This window comes from Mustela erminea, chromosome 11 (genome assembly GCF_009829155.1).
Source record: "Mustela erminea isolate mMusErm1 chromosome 11, mMusErm1.Pri, whole genome shotgun sequence".
Classification (NCBI taxonomy): domain Eukaryota; kingdom Metazoa; phylum Chordata; class Mammalia; order Carnivora; family Mustelidae; genus Mustela; species Mustela erminea.
Window position 1 is genome coordinate 52,826,968 of NC_045624.1, and position 22,388 is coordinate 52,849,355.

The 22,388-nt window shown below is 48.3% G+C and overlaps 1 protein-coding gene across 4 annotated transcripts in view; it reads left to right on the top strand.

Annotated features, from left to right (window-relative positions):
- Positions 1-11,133, top strand: part of RAPGEF5 (Rap guanine nucleotide exchange factor 5) — a 223,322-nt gene extending 212,189 nt beyond the window's left edge. For 2 of the 4 annotated variants that reach the window (XM_032304898.1, XM_032304899.1), the window contains exons 25-26: positions 4,117-4,171; positions 7,065-7,186. In XM_032304898.1, the coding sequence (XP_032160789.1) occupies positions 4,117-4,171; positions 7,065-7,186 (177 nt within the window). Of the gene's footprint in view, positions 1-4,116; positions 4,172-7,064 lie in introns of all 4 variants that reach the window. The other 2 variants (XM_032304896.1, XM_032304897.1) reach the window with 2 other exon arrangements.
- The last annotated feature ends 11,255 nt before the right edge of the window (positions 11,134-22,388 follow it).

A 22,388-nucleotide genomic window follows, 5' to 3' on the forward strand; every position in this document is an offset into this window, starting at 1 on the left:
AAACCAGCACAACCAGAAATGTATATTCAAAGTGGGGTTTTTTGATACTTACTCTTTGAGATTTCTGCTACATCAGTGTGTTATGTTCTAAAGACCATAGGGCACCTCTTTGCAACCAAAGGCTATAGGCACTGACGTTCTAGACTCTGTGTAGGTTCATCTCCAGTGTGTGATATTAATGAAATGATTTCAAGCAAATGACGCTTTCAATCAGTATCTCCTTCAAACTCTGGCTTGCACATCTGGTTAAGAATGCCCAACAAACGTTGGAGAGCATGTATGAAGACGTGGGATGGGTGTTTCACACTGAGTGGAATCCCCTATAAAGGTCTAGTGAGTTTCCCTCTGATTCAGAGGGAGTGCGAGAGAGCAGTCGCACTCTTCATAAGCTGACTCTTGTTGATTGTTGAGGACAGGCTGGCGGTGGACCTTCTCCCCAAAGTGACCTGGTGGTTTGGTTAAGCTCATTGTGTTGCTGGCCCTCAGATGGTGCCAGCAAAGTGTGAGAACAATTCGATAAAAGCCCAGATGGGAGAGAGCAGCGGAAAGATCCCTGCAGCCCTCTCTCTCCCTCTGACCAGCATCTCTGGTTTCCCATGCTTTCTCCAACATGCCAGTGGAAGCCGCCTAATGCAGCTCATGTCACCTAGGGTCTTGCTTTCAGATGTGTCAACGCTTCAGAGTGACCACAGGGAAAAATAATAGTAAAATCTGGGGCACCTGGATGGCTCAGTTGGTTAAGCATCTGTCTTTCCCTCGAGTCATGATCCCAGGTTCCTGAATGGAGCCCCACATTGGGCTCTCTGCTCACCGGGAAGCCTGTTCACCTCTTCCACTCCCCTTGCCCGTGTTTCCTCTCTCACTGTTTCTTCCTCTGTCGAATAAATAAATAAAATCTTTAAAACAACAAAAAAAAAGACTTCAGACTGACCATAGGGAACAAAACAAAGTCTAATAGATAGTCCTTCTGTTAAAATCAGTAGCTATCAGTAGTAGTAGAGTCAATAGAATCTGTTAGAATCAGTAGTAGAGATCACAAGTAGGCAGAGAGGCAGGCAGAGGGAGAGGGGGAAACAGGCCCCCCCACTGAGCAGAGACCTTCCCCCATCTCAATTCTTTAAGATGGTTTAAGGAAATAACATGGCATATATAAATAATCATATTCTCCTTTGAATTTTATTTTATTTTATTTATTTAATTTTATTTATTTACTTGACAGAGAGAGCATAAGCAGGGGGAACGACACAAGGAGAAGCCCCAGTGCGGGGCTCGATCCCAGGACCCTGGAATCATGACCTGAGCCTAAGGCAGATGCTTAGCCACTGAGCCACCCAGGCACCCCTCTCTTTTAAAGATTTATTTATTTATTTGACAGAGAGAGATTACAAGTAGGCAGAGAGGCAGGCAGAGAGAGAGAGGAGGAAGCAGGCTCCCTGCCGAGCAGAGAGCCCGATGCGGGACTCGATCCCAGGACCCTGAGATCATGACCTGAGCCGAAGGCAGCGGCTTAACCCACTGAGCCACCCAGGCGCCCACCCCTCTCTTTTAAATTTGAAATTCCTGAAGAGAACTTTATGAAAAAAAGACAGCTAGAAAATCAATGCAGCTATAAGACTGTCCTCTCGGGTCCCCTCCCTCTTCAGGAGCTTTGAACTACTGCTCAATAAATTTTGCTTTGTCGTCCACCAAAAAAAGAAAGAAAGAAAGAAACACAGGTATACATACCAAGAGCAGGGCCCTAGCACCCCTGTGCATCCATTAGGTGCTTGCTAGCACATCATTGCTAAAGAGAGCAGATTTTGTAATATTGGGGAGTTCCTGGTCCTCAAAGTAGATGGCATTTAACGATGCAGCCCACCTCGGGCTGACCCCCTTCCTCTCACAGAGAAGACAGGGTACATTCACATTTTTTCAAAGGACAGAAATCTATTTTACATTATACACAGCCCTGTCTCCTACTTGGATGCTGGAGAAGGAAACTGAATTTCCTAATGGAGTCAATATTTTCGAAGGAATGTTTCTTAGCAAGGAACAGCATTTCGCTTAAGCTACAGCAGGATCATCTTTCACAATAATGAACCAATAGAACCTAACTGAATTAACTGGTAAGAAGCCAATTCCTCATGGTGGATATTAGCCTGTGCCAGCTAGCAAATAATTCAGTGCATTTTCTTTATCTGGCTGATACAGGCCAGCACATGACGGCCAACGACACGAGGGCCCCGATGTGCGCACTGGGTCTAATGAGCTGTCCGCCGTGCCCTCTGCTGTCTCAGCAGCTCTAACCACTTCACCCCTGAACTATTAAATAACCAAGAAACAGATACTTTCTCTTTTCCATGTATAGAGTATCATCCTTTACCAGATTTTCCTCCTGCTCCTCCTTCCTGCATCGGGAAAGCCAAAGATGAGGCCCAGGACCCAGGTTTCCCTGTGGCATTCAGTCCTCAGCCTTGCACCTGCCCAGGGCTCCCGAGAGCCACATGAGTGGCATACGATAGAAAGCAGTGTGACGCCATAGCTTAGAACAAGAGACCTGCCCTGGGAAGAGCGGTCACATTTGGGGAAGGAAACATTAACAATACATTCACAGACATGAGTCACGTCTCATTTCCTTTACAAAGGCAGACTGAGCTACTGTTCTAATCACTGCCCTATTTAATTTTTCACTATTGAGTAGAAATAAATTAGAAATATAGTGGAGAACAATTTAATAAGTAGGTCATGTTCAAATAAAGTTTCTACAGTTCTAAGGGATATTAAATTAAAAAAAAAGTTTTGTACTCATATTATTCTTTTAGCAATCATTCATTAAGGGCTTGCTGTAAATGGATGAACCTTTGCTTGGTATGTATACGCAGGACAAGAAAGATGATGACATGTTTAGGGAGGTTTGGAGGACCAGATAATGGATAATGTTGATTTTTGAATAATAGGATGATATTTGGATTTTTTTAAAGATTTTATTTATTTGTTTGACGAAGAAAGAGATCACAAGTAGGCAGAGGCAGGCAGAGGGAGAGGGGGAAGCAGGCCCCCGCACTGAGCAGAGAGCCCAATCTGGGGCTCGATCCCAGGACCTTAAGACCATGACCTGAGTCGAAGGCAGAGGCTTAACCCACTGAACTACCCAGGCGCCCCTGATGTTTGGATTTTGAGATGAACCAAATGAGAAAGTCACTGTGGATTTTCCAGAGGACTAGAACATGATAGCAACAGTGTTCGGAGATGATTCTAGCAACCGGAGGGGAGGAACAGTAGTGCAGAATGGTGTCCTAAATGCTGTCTCTCTCCTTCATGGTGGAACACTAAAAACAAGAGAACTAGAAGACTGTTGGAGGTACCTGAGTATGAGCTGCTGGGAGCTGGTCAGAGGCAGCCATGAGGTCAAGAAGACTTTTGCCTGCAGATCAGCTAGAACTTCAGAGAAAGAATTAAAGCAAAATCCTGAAGACTGTTGGAGGGAATGTAAATCATAAACAGAAAATGGTCTGTGTAATGATTCTGGGGTTTTAGAAAATGTTCAACTTTTGTGACTCTTTTCCTGTCTTGATTTGCGATACTGAGTCTTTGATGCCACCCACATTCCTACCTGCATTCAGCAGGTCTGAGTGAATCCCTGTGTGACATACAACAGGTGCTGGGCACGCAGAGCCCTCTAGTGGCACCTGGCCTAGAGGAGGTGCAGAGATCCCAAGCAGTGACGACCACACAGGCCGATCTGTACTGTCTGAAGGAGCCTCCCAGACTCAGAAGGGGAATCTCAGACAGGCTTCACGGAGAGCAACCAAAACATCCCCAGAAGTGAAAAGCCTGTGCAGATTCAGACAGGCAGACGGGGCTGAGGGTGCTGGATTTGCCAACACTGTGTAAGCAAAGGGCTGTCCGAGTCCATGGCATGTGGAAACCCAGGGCCCGAGCTGGAAGCACTGTTTCTGCAGAAGAAGATCGAATATCTCATAAGCCAAGCTCAGTGTTCTCAGTTACAGTCCAGTTCCAAATACATCCCCTCCATTTTACCCAAGGCTATAAAATCCTACCATCCCGGGAGACACCGCTACCCCAGCAGCACCCTAAATAACTCTCCCATTGATGGGTTTCTGCTCTCCCTTGCAGCACATGATTGCCGACACTGTCCGAACCCTGAGACACTGCAGGACGAATCAGTTTGGTGAGTACTGGCAGTCCGGCACAGAATATAAGCTTAGGAGAGACCACGAGCCAGTCCCAAGTGTTCAGTGGGAAGGTACTGAAACTGATTATAAAGGGTAATATGCAGATGCCGTATTCTTTTTTCATGTCATCACTGCCTGTTAGGGATGCAGAGGAAGACAAGTTATGGCAGCTTCTTACCGTCTCTCGGCAGTAGGTCTCCCTGTACAGAGTGACTTTAGACAATCAGAGGCTCCCCATTGCACCCCTGACCCAGAAAGTCTGTTTGCTTGTCCCGTGGCTCCGAATTACCAGTGGGTTTATCAGGGGTGATCCTGTCCCTAACCTCCTTGCTTGGAGCCTTCCTGGAACAGGAACACAGTTTGCAAAAGCGACTAAAGCAGCCTTCTAGAATTTTTTCTCCTCTCCAACAAAAACTTCCTGACTGGAGTTGCCTTTCACTGAAAATGTATTTTTCTGAGCACTTCTATGGACTCCCCCACTGAGATGAACATATGTAGGAATATGTAGTCCTTTTTAAACCTCGAGCATAATTTACACTATGTTTAAATAGCATTAAAACACTGCAGGAAGGAAGGAAATAACTTTGTTGAGTTCAAGGAGCGTTCACATGGGCACTGGCATCCTGACCCCGGTATTGGTGATTGGTGCACGGAGGTCACTCAGGCAGAGCAGAAAGCAGAGCCTCAGAGAGTTAACCCATTCAGCCATTAGTCAGACGGAGTCCTCCGGATTTCCTGATCCATCCTCTTTTCTTTGTCTTGTGCAGATTCCATAGATAAGAGCAATGAAAAAAAAAATTACAAAGTTTAATTCAATAATTAGAAATCAAAGCTGGCCACTAAACAAAGCTTTAAGTAAAACATCCTTATTATAATTTTCTCAACAATACAGAAGGACACAAAATAGAAAGCAGAAAGATCAAAGTCCTATTTCCTAAGGATAAGTGCATATTTTTAATAATTTTTTTTTTTTTTTTTTTTTGGTCCCAGCTGGTCTTGGCTGGCAGTATTGTCTCCCAACAAAGCAACGGAAATTCAGTTTAAATTACCAAGTTTCTGCTTGAAAGGGAGAGCTACAAATACAGGACCAAAGTTTTTAAAATACTTCCATCTGTTACTGCCACCTGATAGGTGCATAGGTAATTCTGCAGAAAGCACACTGTGGAGGCACTTACCATAGAAACAGTGATAACAGCGTCCTGGGGATTCATTCAAATGGACAAGCATAATGTTGCTGAGCGTTGGTTCCTATTTGTTTCCTCCTCCTCGGCCTCCCAAGTATTGACGGGTACTCAGCTCATTCTGAGACATCTGTCTCCCTGACCAAGAGACTCTCCAAGTGTGGGCAGGAAGGCCATACAGCTTGGGGGCCTCCTCCCTGTCTTGAACCTCCCGTCGCCAGGGAGTAGGTGTGCGTAACGTGAAGCATAACTCTGTGTTCTCTACTTATATATCTTTAAAAATTGGGTTGGCGACTGAGTGGGGTTAAGTGTGACAGTTTATATTGTCATAGTAAACCCATGTCAGCACTGGGGATAAAATGATAACATGAACCAAGTCACTTAAAAATTAGAGTGCCGTGCAGGTGTCACTGGTCATGGTTGGAACCATTCTTTCTGCCATCTTCAGGTCAAAAAAGCAATAACAAAATTATTTTGTACCACTCTGTTTTCTAAACCAGTATTTACTAAACCAAAAGCAGTCTCTTCAGTGTCTCCCAGAGAAGGTGTTCTAGAATTATACCACTTTTGGGTCACTTCCAAACAAGTGGAATGATAAAAACTTTAACTCCTGATACTTCAACTCTTTGAAACCGGGAAGCCTTGTTTGCCATTAAGCCTTAAGAAATGACAAGCTACCCATGACTTACAAGCCTTATAAAACACGGGTGTCACAGAGGAGGAAAAAAATGGATCTCACCCAGAGAAAAAAACTGCTGCTCTAAAATTCTTAGCCCCCTGCACACCCCTTCTCCTCAGGCCCACTGCTGCTGCTCCCATCTGAAACCCCATGAGGCGGGAGGACATGACGTCACTGTCTCTCAGGGACATTGTCTCTCTCAAGAGGTTTAGTCAGACCCCAGTGCCTTGAGGTTTGGGGAGATTTTTTTTCTGGATTGTGTTTGGTTTTGACTCTGGGAAGTGGGCTTGCCCCGTTGTCCGGGCTGCTTTGTCTCAGGCCCCTTATCGGAGCTGTCACCAGCATGGCGTGTGCCTGTGAGCTCACAGGGCGCCAGAGATTCTCACGGCCCTTCAGGCTTTTAACGGCCCTGGGTTTGGGAGGAGAAAACCCCCTTAAGTTCAGTTCTGTGATACCTTTTCATTCAAATATTTCCTTCTTTTTTTTTTTTTATTCTTTCAAAAAGTAAGGATGCCAAAGAATTATACAACATCTAAACACAAGCAAACTGTTGTGTCCGTGCGCTGAGCAGATGAGCAGTAACTTCTGACGATTCCAGACTGAGCTCAAAGAGCCCGGGACAGCCTTTGAGACAGGCAGTTACCGTGGGACCAGGAATGTGGACTCTGGAGCCACGTGGCCTGGGCACCAGTCGTGCTCTGTCACATACTGGCTGTGTGTCTCTGATGCTTCCCATTTGTAGGGGGGCTACTGACGCAATTGCTAAATACTAGATAATGTGAGGTAATAAGTGCTCTATGAATGATAGTGAAAAGAATAGCTTGCCAGTCTAATGGCCTGAGCTGAGGCCCGAGCCCGGGCTGGAGAAGCATGTGCACTGTAAAGATCAGGATCTCCCTTCTGGCGTGTGACTAGAGGCTACCCGGTCCATGTGCCCTCAGCCTCAGCCTGAGGTTTTACTGGTATTTAGAGATAGTGTTTCTGCTCTCGGGAGATTGACTTTTTTTTTTTTTTTTTCCTTCCAAAAAGCAGGAGGTGACATGTCTCCAAAGGAGCACCAAGAGTTAAAATCCTACGTTAATCACCTGTATGTCATCGACAGCCAGCAGGCCCTGTTTGAGCTGTCCCACCGGATCGAGCCCCGGGTGTGAGCTGCCCCCTCTCCCCTCAGCCGGCCTCCCCCATAACTGCAGCACTTTGAGCTCTGGGCATGTCAGTGCTGAGCACGTTGCTTTCCTGTGAGAAAAGAAGTTGCTGAGTTTTATCAGCATAAGACACACACAGGAGGGCCAAGCCAAGCGTGTTCGGGAAGTGATGTCAGCCACCCGAGATGGGGAGAGGCCTCTCCAAGCTGCTGTCAGAACAAGAAGGCAGAAAAAGAGTCAGAAGCATGCTTGAAGTGGAGAAGTCTGGCTTCTTACAACTGCATTGTTGATCCAACCCAATTTTGATCTTGAGATGTGCCGGTGTCAAGACAAGAGCATGTCTTGTCCTAGCTATCAAATACGTCAGTACGAGTGTGCGTGAGACAAGAGTTTTACTTCGCCTGGTGGTAGATTACTGTTTATAGGCTGTCCGAAAAGCAGCTCATTTGAACACATAAAGACAGTGATGGCATCTCTTAATTTCCAGGGAAAAGGAGTGGCCGATGTCAGTACAAACTGTGATATCACCAAAAGCCACTGTCTAGGAAGTTAGTGAGGACCAGCTGGCATCCGTGCTCTGATCTCCAAAATGGAAATACCAAGGCATGCATTTCTTTGTATCCACAATCACTTATCCACGCAGGCTTGCAGGGGAAATGCATTTCTGCCCAACTGATTTGCAGCTATGGGCTGCATTGCTTTACCAATAAGGAAAAATAGTAATCATTTGTAAGAAATAGACTCACTGTTTAATTTCTGGGGATTTTCTTCACGTATGCAAGAAGATTCACATTTATTATTGGAAACAGCGTGATTTTTTGAAAAGCACACAGTGCCTGATAAAGGATAGGCACTTGGTAATAATTCAGAGAGGTAACAGAGTCCCAGAGGTCTGCCTTTTTGTGCCTGATGATGTCCTGGGGTTTTGCTGGCCTCCAGGGCTCCTCTGCCCCAGTACAGAATGGTAACAGCCAGCACAGGGAGGTTAAGTGGGATCGATGTGGCAAACACTTAGCACTCCTGAGACAAGGGCAAGGTGGTGACCAGTGACTCCCCGTCTTACAGCAACTAAGAAGCCGCAAATACCCAGATGTCTGATTGATGTTGGACACTCAGAAGTCCTGCAGTCCACCTCCCAGCCAAGGCCTGGAGTGTTTCTCTAATTTGTCTTTTTAACCCCCAAAAGTCTAAGAACCTTTTAGTCTATTTTTATTCCAATTTTGGCTCTGCTAGTAAATAAAACCTCTTGTTATTCTGAAGACCTGGTTAGAGGGTTACCCTTGAGCTTCCCGTGAACAACAAAAGTGTGTGGGATACAAGAGTGAGACCCGCTGCTGCCAGCCACATGCCCGTCCGGAGGAGGTCCTCGGCCCTCCTTTCCATGCGAGTGAATTCTCCGTGGTCCTCCTGTTCATCCCTCAGGTGCCTGCACAGAACTGCTTCCCGCTGTCCCGTCCACACCTTAGGACGGCGGTGCCCGAGGCTGGCTGATACACCCTGTCGGCGGCGCTGGTTCCTGGGCTTGGGAATCACATGAACTTGAGAGGTCATGGAAAGGAACCGTGTGGAGAAAATTGGGGGGAGGACTTGCAAGGAGACGCCATCTGTCCCTGCACGTAGAAACCTGAGGCCTGAAAACTAACAGGGTTGTAAGAGAAAGGCACCCTCCAGGAGTGGGCCACTCAAAGACAAGCTCAGGCTACCCAGAATGGACTGAGACCCTGGAGGACATGAGAGCCAGCGAACCAGGGAAGACCGGCTCCTCTCACGGCTGAGCAAGGTGAGAGCTCTCCCCTTGGCAGTTACTGGAGGTAGGGTGGGCTGACAGCACGAAGACCTTTTCTCTGCACTAGGGAGGAGGATCATGTAGCCAGTCCAATCGTCTCAGGCCGGTTTGACATCGTCTCCACATTTTAGCATTACCTCTGTTCACATCAGATCTCCGATGCAAACACCAGAGCATTACCTCTTGAGGACCTGGTTTCAGCGGAGAACGGTTTCAGCATAGCTCCTGCAACTCAGATCCCAGTTCCGATGCGAACGCAGCCACATGCATCCACACGTGCACCACGTTTGAACACCTTCCGGTGGTGCAGTCAGTATTCCCCCCGGTATAGGCAGACGCAGGCCGGGGAGAATGGGGTTCTTGCCCCCAGTCCTCTCCAGCTGTGGCCACGCGACTGTGAGGGCGGCAGCAGCCGTAAGGGAGGGTTTTGTGTGGTTTACATTAGCTTTCTCATCCCTGCCTTCTGGATGTCAGAATTTTCAAATCTTTCTGAAATTGAACAACTGTCTCCAGATAGTTCCCAAGCATCAGCAGCTCAGCAGTTCCCAAAGCCCTGTGAAGACCTCATTCTGGAACTCAAGAATTGAAGTGGAACCATGGGAACCACACTTAGCTCAGCGTGAAGCTTGCCCTCCCTAAGCCAGGCTGTCCGACTGCAAGGTCCCCTGTGAAGAGGGGTGGGCTGTATTCCCTTTCCAAATATTTGCCCACATCTCTTGGTAATAGGTTCTGTTCTGGCTAGAAGCACAGATGAAGATGTTGAAACTCCCTCCCAGGTCTTAGATTTTGTGGTTGCCTAAGATCTCCATTCACTCTGAAAACCTGTTATCTGCCACCTTCCTTGGCAAGTGGCCCGTGAACACTTGTCAGCAGGTTCTTGCTGCTAGAGCACAAACTCCAGATGGTCCTGCGGGCCCGTGGACTCGTCAGCAGCCCAGCAAAGCAACCCTGCTTGGAAGTGAGCTCAGGACAGGTTCCTGCAGGCAAAATGGCAACCTTTTGGAAACTTTTCTCCATATTTGCAGATGCTCCACAGTCTACCGCATTTTAAATTCACTTTTTTGTTATAATCTGTACCAACTGGTTCTAGTGCTAAATACTATGACCTACATTCACTTTCTGTTAGTATCATTAATGAAGTTGGAATAAATGGATTTTCCTAGACCCCTGTCTGCAAGCAAGGTGGGTGGAGCTTACGCTGAAGTCACAAGGATGAGGAATAAAGCAAAAAGCCAGGCCTCCGATTGGCAGATGGTGTTGCACCGTGTACGCAAGCCTCTGAGTGGAGAGAGACGGTTGAATGAAAGAGGGAGTTGGTGATTTCTGGCCCCTGGAGCTGAGCTTCCCCACAGCCCCAATCCCAGCCCCCTGTCTTGTTAGGGCCGTCACATACAGCACAGGTCCCAGACCTCACATTCCGGAATGGCACAGCTAATCCACGCTTCTCAGAAACTAGGCAAAAACATTCAAATGGGGGGAGATCCGGTCCACTGCAGTTGTCTAATATGGAGTTTCTTTTAAATGCTTCAAAGAGATGTCCGTAGAATTTCAGCCTGCCTCTCAGTGAGTGGGCCGTCGTGCTTAAAACTTGTAGGGGGAAGAAAAGTTTTTAAAAATTGCCAAAAAGTTAGATGAAATTGTACTACTGTATAAAGCAAAGCTGTATATACTAAACGTTTTTTAGCAGAGTAATATTTATTTGCATAGCCTATTTATTGTATTCGTATGACACAGTTATTAAATACTGGGATGAAACTGACGCCCTGAAGCAAGGACTCTCGCCTTTTAATGTACCGTTAATTAGGACTGCTGGGACATCGTCAGCTTGCGTTAGCAATTAGAAGATAGCAAACCCGCAATCAGGGTGTCTACCTAACTTCTCAGGGACTACACTTCATAGTTTAAGAGCTGGTGAATATGAAACATCTGTGGAATTACCAGAATTGCCATTAACAGTATTTTCTTTCTCCTTACATCATGCTTTCTGCTTCTGTGTATATGACTGTGCTGTGTATTTATCGAAGCTAGTAAGCAATAATTTATATGTAAAAAATGGCCCAAGCAATATAAGGTGAAAACTTATGTAAGTCACTGTTACCCTATCTTGTATTTTCAAGTGTTTTTTAAAAACTGCTTTTCCAAATATAAGATTATGTTAAAGATGCTGTTCGCGCCTCATAGCTTCTTGCTACGTATGTGAGTTCCATAGCCTGTGTCCTGACCCTCACTGTTTGGGACCCAGAAATCACTTGCTTGCTGAAAGATCCACAAGTAGGTGGAGAGGTTCCCAGGCTGCCATAGGGTATTGGGGGACCTAAGACCCTGTGTAGGAAATGACATCGGTATTCTCATATTCCGTCACCCTTGTCACCGCACTCAAGTGGGATCAGGACTTCTCCTTTCCTCATCAACCCAGATACCAGGGGAAGCTCCAGGCCCGGCCCGCACCAAGCTGTGGGTGGGGTGGTGAAGCACGGGGGTAATTACTTGCTCTGGGGCAGTGGGAAGACTAGACCATATCCTTGTTCAAAATCTCCACCCCTTCTTAGGGGAGGATCACACCTGCTGCTCACCAGTGTCAAGCTTTGGCATGTGGTAGTTCCTTCCTGCGACAGGAATACATATCTTGCCATGTTGAATTCGGGAGCGGCCAAATGTCCTGCTTTGTCCAGTGAAAAATAGGGAAAAGTGACCTGTGCCACCGGTAAACTAAAGCTTGACCAGGTACCATGGCCTGCCGGGGCCCTTCCACCGTAAGACCTACCATGTTCCAGGAAGAGGTGTCTCCCTCCGCCTGGGTCTCCAGCCTGTGAAGGACGTGTCATTTGAGAGAAACATAAAACATCGGCATTAGAAGCTACTGAAGTTTGGGGGTGATTTGTTACCTCAGCAGAATTTAGCCTAAGCTAATCAAGTCTCCCCGGACACTTCTTTCTTGATAAACTGTGCTTTCCCTCAGTGTGTGGGCCGTCGTCCTGGCTTGCAGACACCTCACGGGTGAAACTACCTCTTGTCATACCTCCAGGCAGAGGCCTTGTCTTTATGTGAGAAAAAAGACCAGAAGATGATGTTCTTGGACTCTTACACCCAGAAGTGGCCCTTCTGGTGCCAAGGGAAAGTGAGAGGCGAGAGCAGGGGCGCATTCCCTCTGAGAGGATTAGGGAGCAGCAAGGGGAAAACCACTGGGCCCCAGTGCCTTTGTCCTCATCCATAACCACTTCATCAGGGGGCAGGCCTACAGTCTGGAGCGAGGCAAGAGAGAAAGGAGAAGGGAAGCCCTCCGCTCCAGCTTTGGAAGGGAACCGAAGAAATCAGAATTCCCATTTATCCCGATAGTTGGGAGATTCCTTTCATCGGGATTGCTCATACCAGGAGGATGAAAAGGGTTCCTGTTCAAATTAGTAAACTTCAAAATGAACTTTCTGGTCCTGACCCTGGTGCTTTCGTTACAAAATCCTACTTCAAGGACGGAGAGCTCCAAGGCTGGCTTGGTTCTTCTCTGAGGTCTTCTGGATCCCCACTGAGCCACCTGTGTATTTGCTTTCTGCTCATTAAACAAACAAGATTCCTAAAGCTTTAGACCTGCTAATGTTCTTTGGTAAAGTGTCCCTGTTCCAGAAGACAGCACAATTTTGTCTTAGCAGCAGCAGCCAGCATCCTTTCCCAGCATGAGGAAGGCATACCCAGCAAGCCAGACAGACGTGCTATGCAGAAGCGTGCGGGCTGAGCATATGCCCTTGGCTCTGGGGGCCACAAGCTGAGCGCCCTCCTCCAACCACACTCAGAACTGGGTCCAACCGCGGCTCTCAGTTTTGTTTTTCTTACCCTGACATGATGTTTGCTCAGGAGGAACAGGACCTACTCCTCAGCCCTACTGTGGCTCCTCATTATGCCTCCCCTACCCCGTCTGGGGGGAGGTCTTCGGGGAGGGGGTGGGCAGGGTAGCGTTCTCTATGGTTAGTTTTCAGGGCATTTCTGCCAGCAGGTCATTTCACTCCTCCCCGCAGCAGTCCCGGAGTAAATTCTGCAGCCACCCCTGACCTGGTTGCCGGTCCATCCTTGCATAACGCTTGCACTCCAGGGAGAGAGTGGGCAGGGGAAGGGTGGGAACTCTTCCTAGCCCTTCCCTGCTGGCCAGCCACACCACCTCATCATTAATTTCCTACTAAAACTGTACCACGTCCCAGATCTTCCCAGTGCGCCTGGGCAGTTTCCCCTAGGAAGACAGTAACACATCTGTCTGTTGTGGACTTGCTCCCAATACCTTGGGCTGTTTCTGACATCCCTGGGCTGTCATCTGGGTGTCACTCTGACATCCTATGAGTGGGGAGGGTGGAAAAGCCAGGCATTCCTCACTGGACTTCTCTTCTCCCAGAAGAACCACAGGCATTCCCAGCCGGGAGCCGGCTGGCCTGAGAGGCTATCCCGGGAAGTGGTACTGAGCACTCCTTCCCCGAAGGCCCCTTTCCCGCTCACAGACCTTTGGAGGGTCCCACGTTGTCCGTGTGTGGTTAGGGGCTGTAAGTTAGAACTTGTGCGAAAATGATCGCGTTCTGAGAAAATCTCTGCAGTGGACCACTTGTTCTTACAGTGCTGACAAAAACAAAACCAAAAACAGTGCAGCAGAAAGATCAAAGTCTTGGAGCACCTGGGTGGTACAATTGGCTAAGCGCCTGACTCTTGATTTCAGCTCAGGTTGTGATCTTAGGGTTGTGAGAGCGAACCCCTGTGCCCTGCAAGGAGTCTGTTTGAGATTCTCTTCCTCTGCCCCTCATGCTTTTGCTCTCACTCTCTTTCTCTCTCAAATAAATAAACCTTAAAAAAAAAAAAAAAAGGAAAGAAAGATTCAAGTGTCAAAAATAATTAGCCCGCATGGAAAACTTAAGGAAAAGGTGAGATCTTTCCCAAGTTTTATGACAACAGTGGGTCTCTGGCATCATGTAACTCAGAGGTCTCTTTCTCTGGGGGAATCTCACAGTGATACACCACCAGGCCAAGTCCATGGTGTGGCGGCCATCTTGTCTCCCCACTCGGACACCCCCTGTGTGTCAGTGTCTCCACCAGCAGCCCCATCCTGTCCCTGAGACTGTGCTCAGACCTTTGCTATCCAGTCTTTTGGTCATTACAGTCAACTTCTCCCTGTGTCCTTCCCTCATCACGGGCAGTCCCATGAATGCCCCCCCATAAAATCTCCAAACTGCCCTCAAAAATTTTGTTTCCTAAAACACAAATGTGATCATGCTTCTGCCCAGCTCAAAAATCCTTCAATAGCGCCCCAGGCTATAGAGCGAAAGCTCAGGGGCATGCAAGTGCTTTACCTCCTGGCCTCTGCTTGCCTCTCCAGGGCCCCAGAGATCAGGCAGCTGCCCCAGGAGACCAATAATTTGGTTCCCTTTTTAAACTGATATTTGGGTGGGGGAGGGAGTGGGGAATTGGTAACTACAAAATAATTGCTAAATAAGTAAGTGTATGCCAGGCTTATTTGCTACTTTCAAAGTATTAAACCTTAAAGTCTTATAGATAATTAATGCACAGCTAATGATGAGGGCTACGCCAGGAGACCTTCAGGGTCCCTTCCAGCCACTGGCTGCTAAGAAAGCTGGTGCAGATCCGTGACCGTGAGAGCTAATTGGTTTTGTTTTGCTTTGGGGTTTTTTTTGTTTTTCCTTTTTTGTTTTTTACCCAAGCGACTTGGCTGATGTGGGAAATAACTGTTCCTGCCCCTTTGTATTCACTTGACCCCAGCTCCGCCTCAAACTGGAAGGGAAAAGGCGGGGAAGGGGGCCCGGAAAGGAGCCTGTTTCCTGTCCTGCGCTGATGCTGACTCCTCAGTCCTACCAGAGGTGAGCGCCAGCACTAGAAAAACCCAATAAAGGCCCTGGACTCACTGGGGTGGGGCCTGCTTCTGGGTCCCTGGCCTGCAACTGCCTCCTGTGGGGTAAGGAGGAGACGCAGTAAGGGAAAATTGTCCATTCAGCGGCCTCTGTGTGCCTTGCTCTGCCGTTTGGCCCTGGCGCACCTTCTCCCAGCCCCCTACTGGGATCCAGCACCCAGTCCTGCCCAGTCTCTTCTCTCCCCCCACCCCCACCCCACCAAACACACTGCGCCCGAGCCCCCTTCCATCCCTACCAACTAAGGCTTGTCCACTCCAAAGCCCCCTTGGAAGACCCCATCCCCCACAGGAATCCCTTATCCCTGAGTTCTTGGGAGCAGGCCCACCGTTGCTCTCTGGGGAACCACCCCGGAACTACCAGTTGCTCTCTGGGGAACCACCCCGAGTTGTCTTGCCTCCCATCCAGGGTGGGCTGCCTCCAGGGTCAGGAAAACACTGAACAGCGTAGCCTCTGAGGCGGACTGCCAGGCTGAGATCAGGCTCAGACATTTAGGAGTTGGGCAAACTAGTGCAAGTTCCCACCTTGATTTTAGCTGCCTTTTCTGTGCATCATAAACGGGGGCTCGGGGCTCCTGGGCGGCTCAGTTGGTTAAGCAGCTGCCTTCAGCTCAGGTCATGACCCTGGAGTCGGGGGATGGAGTCCCCGCATCAGGCTTCCTGCTCAGCAGGGGGTCTGCTTCTCCCTCTGACCTTCCCCCTCTCAGGGTCGCTCACTTTCATACTCTCTCTCTCAAATAAATAAAATATTTAATAAAAATAAAATAAAATGAACAGGGGTTCATGTACTCCCATCGCACAGGGTGGTATGAGAACCACAGTAAGATGCATGCTGACTCCAATGTCCGGTACGCAGTTGGTGCTCAAGTGGTAGCAACTGGTGAGGATGAGGAAGACGACGATGATGGGGGCCACTGGATGCATGCCAGCAGATCTGCACCCACATTTCTACCCTCCTCTAGGCAAATCCCTGAACTTCTCTTACGCTTACTGCTCTCAATTGTCGAACAAGAGAATCAGCACCATCTCTGCCGCCAGGCAGCTGTGACCATGAAAGGGACGGTGCGTTTGAGAGTCCTCTGTGCATGTTAGAGTGAGATACGAGTAGATTTCCTTTTGAATCCCCGCGGGCCCTGCGAGACCCTGGGACAGAGCAAGGGCTCCCTAAATGTTTGCTGATTGATCTGAGCAAAGATGTCTGCATAGAGCCTGCAAAGTTGGGGTCCTTCCAATGTCAGCGTTCACACTGTCATTCAAAGATGAACACAGAGAAGAAAGGCAGATCAGACACGATCCGGGGCCACCCCGCCTCTTGCAGCTCCCGGGAGGCCTTTTCCTGGCCCCTCCCACCCCGCCCCTGCAGGACGCCTGCTCCCACCCCAGGCCCGGGAACCCTTGGGCATAAGCTCCCCCTAACAAGCTTCGTGCTTCCTGGGGGCAACCTGTAGAAGCATCATGCTCTGACCCAAGACTGCGGACAGACGCTTGTCTTCAACGGAATTTTCTGTGGTTCATTTAGAGTCTGTTGAGGCAAGCACTAGAAGACTGAGCCCAGACTGAGCACTGGGGGGAGACGACAAGCCCTTTGTAAGGCAGAAAAGCCCGAGAGGCTGAAAGCAGGAGGGACAGCCCACTCCGGACTTCAGGTTACACTTGCCTGGTGCTTTTCTTCCCTAAATCACCCAGTAACTTTCTCTCTCCCTCACTCCTCTCTTAACAGTAAGCTAATGCTAATCTATAACACGCTTCATCAACTCCCTCACACACATTTCTTGAGTACCTACGTGTGGCAGGGAGTCTTCTAAGTGGTGGAAAAACGGCCACAAGCATAACGAAGATCCCTTTGTGGAGCTCCAGTCCCCTTGGAGAGCTAAACAGGACGCAGAAGTAAAATCATTGGGAATAGCTCAGGTGGTAAGAAGGAGGGAAGGGGAAGGGGACTGGAGCGTGCCAGGGAGGTGGGTACAATGTTCGACAGGTCAGCCGGGGGAGGCCATTGCTGTGGGTCGCCTTGGTCCCCCCAAAACTCCCATGTTGGAATCCTATCCGCCAGGATTTCAGAATGTGACCTTAGTTGGAGATTGGGTCTGTACAGAGTTAAAATCATGTCACTGTGCTGGGTCATCTAGCAAAACAGGTGTCCTTATAAGAACAGCAAATTCGGAGACCACACAGGGAGAACACCACCTGAACATGGTGACAGTTGCTTCAAACCGAGGAGAGAGGCCTGGAACAGACTCTCACTCACAGCCCTCCGAAGGAACTGACCCTGCCAACACTTTCATTTCTGATTTCCAGCCCCAGAACTACGAGATCCAGTTTGTGGGACTTTGTTATGGGGGTGCTGGGAAACGAGTAGAGACTTGGTGAGAAGAACTGAAAAGAGGGAAGAAGCCAGCCTTGCAAATCCTTGAGGGAAAGCATCCCAGGCAGCAAGAACAGCAAATGCTGGGGCGCCTGGGTGGCTCAGTGGTTAAAGCCTCTGCCTTCGGCTCAGGTCATGATCCCAGGGTCCTGGGATCGAGCCCCACATCGGGCTCTCTGCTCAGCAGGGAGCCTGCTTCCCCCTCCTTCTCTCTGCCTGCCTCTCTGCCTACCTGTGATCTCTGTCTGTCAAATAAATAAACTAAATCTTAAAAAAAAAAAAAAAAAAAAAAAAAAGAACAGCAAATGCTGATCCTGAAGATGCACCCGGACTTTAAGGACCAGCATGAGTCTGGTGTGGCTGGAGCCGGTCAGTGAGGGGAGAGAAGCAGAGGGGGCCAGAGATAATATGGCAAGAATGCACAGAGCCTGGGTGTTTCCTCTAGCTCAAAGGAGAAACCACTGGAAGGTTAGAAGCAGAGAATGACACGCTCTGATTTGTGTTTCAGCGAGATCATGCTGGCTGCTGACTTCCCAAGAGACCAAAAATGGGGTAAGCGAGGAAGCTGGGAAATCAGTTAGGAAGTTACTAGAATGATCCAAGCAAGGTACAATGGTGATTTCCACCAGGTGGGGTAAGTGGGGTGGTATGACGTAGAATAAGTCTAGATATAGTTAGAAGGTATGTATGCCCGTGGGTACTGACAGACTGAAGGTGGAAAGAAGGAGGAGTCAAGGTTAACCCGAAGGATTTTGGCTCGAGAAATTGGAATGATGCCATTGTAATTGTCTGGTATGAGAAAGCCATCAGAAGTAGCAGGTTTGAAGGAGACTATTACGAGCTCAGTCTGGGATGTATTGAGCTTGAGGGATCCACTGGGGAGCCCACAGGGGTTTCTCTACAAGAGGTCTGGTGTGTATACTAGACCTCTTGTAGAGAAGACCCTTTCACCAGGGTCAAAGGGGAAACCTGGGTCTTGTGTAGGATGGGCATGTGCTTCTGGCTGATTTAAGCTAAATAACACTCCTTCAGACCGTGGGCTCCGTGCTCCAAGCATGCCCGGCACAGCCCTGTAGAATGACGTGGAAGCACCCATCCCTTCCAAGTGCCACCCAACATACACCACCCCACTGGGCAGCAAGATCTCGGTAGGGCCACCAGCAAGGCTGCTTCCCCTGCCAACCACACCTTCAACTTTGACTTCACTGGGTTCCTTCCGGGGCTGCAGTCTCATTCAGACTTCCCATCCGGGGGGAAATGCAGAAATATGAATTATGTTTTTGTCATCCCAGATTCTGGGAACTGCAGTTAGCCAAGTAGAATGCAATATGCCTAAAACCGGATTCCTCATAGGCCCTCAAAACAAGCGTTTTAAGGTGGTCCTAGACTTGCAACTCAAAGTTTCCGTTGTACAGATTTTATTCATTATAAGAGAGAGGGGACTTTCTTTTAACCTTGGAACAATCCTGGGGAAAAAGGATTTTTTTTTTTTTTTTTTTTTTTTTTTTTTTTTTTTTTTTTTTTTTGCCACGTGCTCGGCCTGCTCACAGTGCACTTTCGGTGCCTCATGCTTATCGTTGATGGACAGGGACCCTGCAAACGGTCGTGACCAATATGCGAGACATTAGCGACATCTGGTGGGCATGCGACGATCCTGCGCAGAACTTCAACCTCTGTTGAAACTGAGGTTCTTGCGGGGCCGGTGAAATCGGAGGACACAAAGGGGCCCTGTCAAGGCCGGCGGCAGGGGGAGAGGCGAGGGGCTGTGCTGCTGTCCTTGCCGGGCCTCGGGCCAGAAGGCTTTGTTCTCTGTTTTTCCAGTACAATGCAGAGCCTTTGTGAAAATACAGAAATCAGGGAATGAGAAAGGAGCTCAACTACAGAATGCTGATGCTTGAAGGGTTCAGGGGGCGCTGTCATCTGTTGTCTCCTAAGGGGATGAGGAGGGGTGAGGGCGGGCTGGGATGGCTCAGCAAGTCCCCACTCCTCCCAGCTCCCCGCACTGGCCCTGCCCTCGGGAGAACGTGGAAATCCCAAACAGGGCGGAGCGGGCGCCTCCCGTCTGACCTCCGCTTCCCCATCTCCTCCGGGACTGTCCCCCAACCCCATTCCACCTTTCTCCCCACCCCACCGGGCTCCACTCCAGCCCAGTTACACCTTTCAGGTACTCTGGCTCCCAGGCCTTCGGACTGCTCGTTCAACAACCGGTTGCAGAGCGGTCCTCCGTGGCCTAGGGGGCGCTGTGCTATACCTGGGACTAGGTTGGCGAAGCCGACTTCCCTGCCCCACCAGATTGGGGTATTAGGGATGGGGGACACACAAAAGGCAAAGACAAAGGATTATTCCTTCCTTCCTCCAGTCTTTCCCATAAAAGAACCTTGAGGGCAGATCCAGGAGGAAAAGAGGGAAAAGTCATCAACTTTTCATCCCTCAGGCACTTACATTGGCCCCAATGGTTGCCACCGGGGCTCCTTTTGTTCTTTGCCCCAGGCACAGTGGGGCCACACTTCTCTGGAAAGGCCAGAGTCAAGATGCTGGGACCTGCCAACTCCCTAGAGGAACCCGGTTTCCATTGTGCATTGAAATGCCCATTTGCCTGGGGCTGAGCTTCCCCTCAGAATCAAAGAGGTCAGTAAAGGCCTGGGACAAAGCACAAACAAAGCCTGGAAGCCAAGAGCTGCTTATAAAACTGGACACAAAGTGGGCATTTCAGAGCTGTGCTGCAGTTGCAGTGCGCATGGCCCCTTCTCTGGCTGGCCGTGCCTGGCCATTTGGTCTCCAAACTCTCCCTCCGTTTTGGAGCTGCGTGATTGGTTTGAACCCAAGGCTTGACTGTTTCAGAGTGGGATTAGGGAGGATCGACAAGAAAAAAGGCTCCCTCTGGATCACAAATTTGGTACCTCCTGCGTTTCCTGCTCCTGTAATAAATTCTCTGGACTTGGAACGCTAGATGTTGTTATTTTGTTACTTGTCTTTTTTGAAAAGTAGTTCTCAATCTTGCTTTTTGTTTTTGTTTTTGTTTTTGTTTTTTAATGGTGCAGATCCTGGCCATTCAGAGCTGCTTAACATCTTCAGTTAGATATAAAACAAAAACAAAAGCAAAACAGTCCAGTTTTCTCCTACTCTTCCCTCTCCTTTGGTTTATTTCACTCAGTTCTCTAGTAGGCCCAGATCCTGAGTCAGGAAACCTGTGTTCTGGTTCGTGCTCCACCTTCTTCCCCAGATGTGTGACCTTGGGCAGGTCGTCTCTCCCCTCTGAGCTCAGTTTTCTAACATTCTGTGACTACACAGAATCACAGAGAGGGAGGAGACACGGCTTGGCAAGTTCATTATGTCATTAGGTGGTAACTGTTTTGATTCTCTATTGGAGAATTTGTTCATTCACTCACCCATCAAATATTTAATATATGCGGAATCATCATAGGCATGAAGCTACAAAGTTGATTACTGTGAACAGGCAGCACGCCATGGTGGAAAGAGGACTGATTTTCCGAAGGACACAGCCCAGGTCCCAGCACTAACTAGCTTTATGGGCGTCACTAAGTTTTTGTAACTTTCTGAGCCATAGTTTTCTCACCTGTATGATGGGCTCATTGTCTCGGATGACTAACCATCCATCCCCTTTTGCCTGAGATTGAGGAGTTTCCTGGAACACAGGACTTTTAGAGCTAAAAGGTAGAAAGTTCCAGGCAAAGTAGGATGAGTTGGTCACCTAAATGGGAAGCGAATTGAAGGGATACATAGCTTTCTATGTGTAGCACAGTATCCTGCATCTAGTGGCCACTCTATAAATAGTTCTCTATGCACAAGATACACACACACACACACACACTCCCATAACATGATAAGGAAAAAATATAAACACATAAATATGGTACAGCTAAGGCGGTACATGGAGGAGCCAGACTTTGGAGAGGAGCAAGGAGAGGCTGCAGAGAGCCGGAGCCCAGAGAGATGGGCATTGAAGGGCAGGTGGATTTTATTGGGCGAGGGTGATGACCAAGAAGGTGTGTCCTCTGCGTGAATTATTTGTAAGCACGCAAAGGCTAACTAGCAGCTTAGAGCTCTTCAGGGTTGTTCTCTGGCTGCTAACAGAGAGGTGCTGGAAGCAGAGAGGCCAGCCAGAGACTAATGTCCTAATCCAGGAGAAACAGGCCTGTCACCGGGACTTAGGTGGCCGCGTGGGTGCACAGGGAAGGTGACAGATTAGAGAGAAATTTAGGAGGTAAGATCAAGAGGAATTTGACCGAGAATGAATTTATTGAGTTAGATAAATAAATGAATGTGTGCATATTGGAAGATGTTCATGAGGATAAATGTACTCTGGGAACTGCCTGAACTTCCAATGACATTTTTTATGCACACAGTAAATGTGATGCGGAGAAATAATCCAGGCCAAGCTGGGACTTTTGTGGACCCTAGACACTTTGCTTTCACGGAATCCTACCTGCAGTAAAAATAAAATAAATATATAAGGTATGCATATATAAAGAATAGCTAAGTATATTATTTTATATATTGTATTATATAAAGTATATTATATTATATTATATTATATATTGGTATAAAGATTAATGTAATCCAGTAATATTATATTCCTTTTTGTCTCTTGATTTTAAAAGAAATTTTAAAACTTTTGTAGGTCCCTAAAAGTACCGTGGGCCTTAGACTCTGGGCCTATGGTGCTTGAAGGATGATGAGGCAGCCACCAGATTCTGCGCCTGAGGACTTTTCTCGAGTTCAGTGTGAGCGCGGAGCGCCATCTAGTGGCTGCCACGCTTGCGATGCCGCTGAGCGCTTCTGCCCGGCTGGAGAAAGGGAATCTGCAAGGCCTTCAGTCAGGGGTCCCAGACCAGACCCAAATAGGTATCAGTTAGTGAATGGATAAACAAACAAACAAACCGCAAGAGATTACAGTATATACACAGATTGGCAAACATTCAGCAGTAAAAAGTGACAAGGTGGATAAACCTCAAAGCGCAACACCAAGTGAAAGACATTAGACCCAATGACATGATATACACTTCGATTTATGTGAATTCTAGAAAAGGCACACGTATAGAGACAGAATTAGATCATAGTTTGCCAGGGGCCGGGGGTTAGAGCAATGTATAGTGTATTAACTCTACAGCTGCACAAGGAAACTCTTCTGGTCTGAATGTGCCCC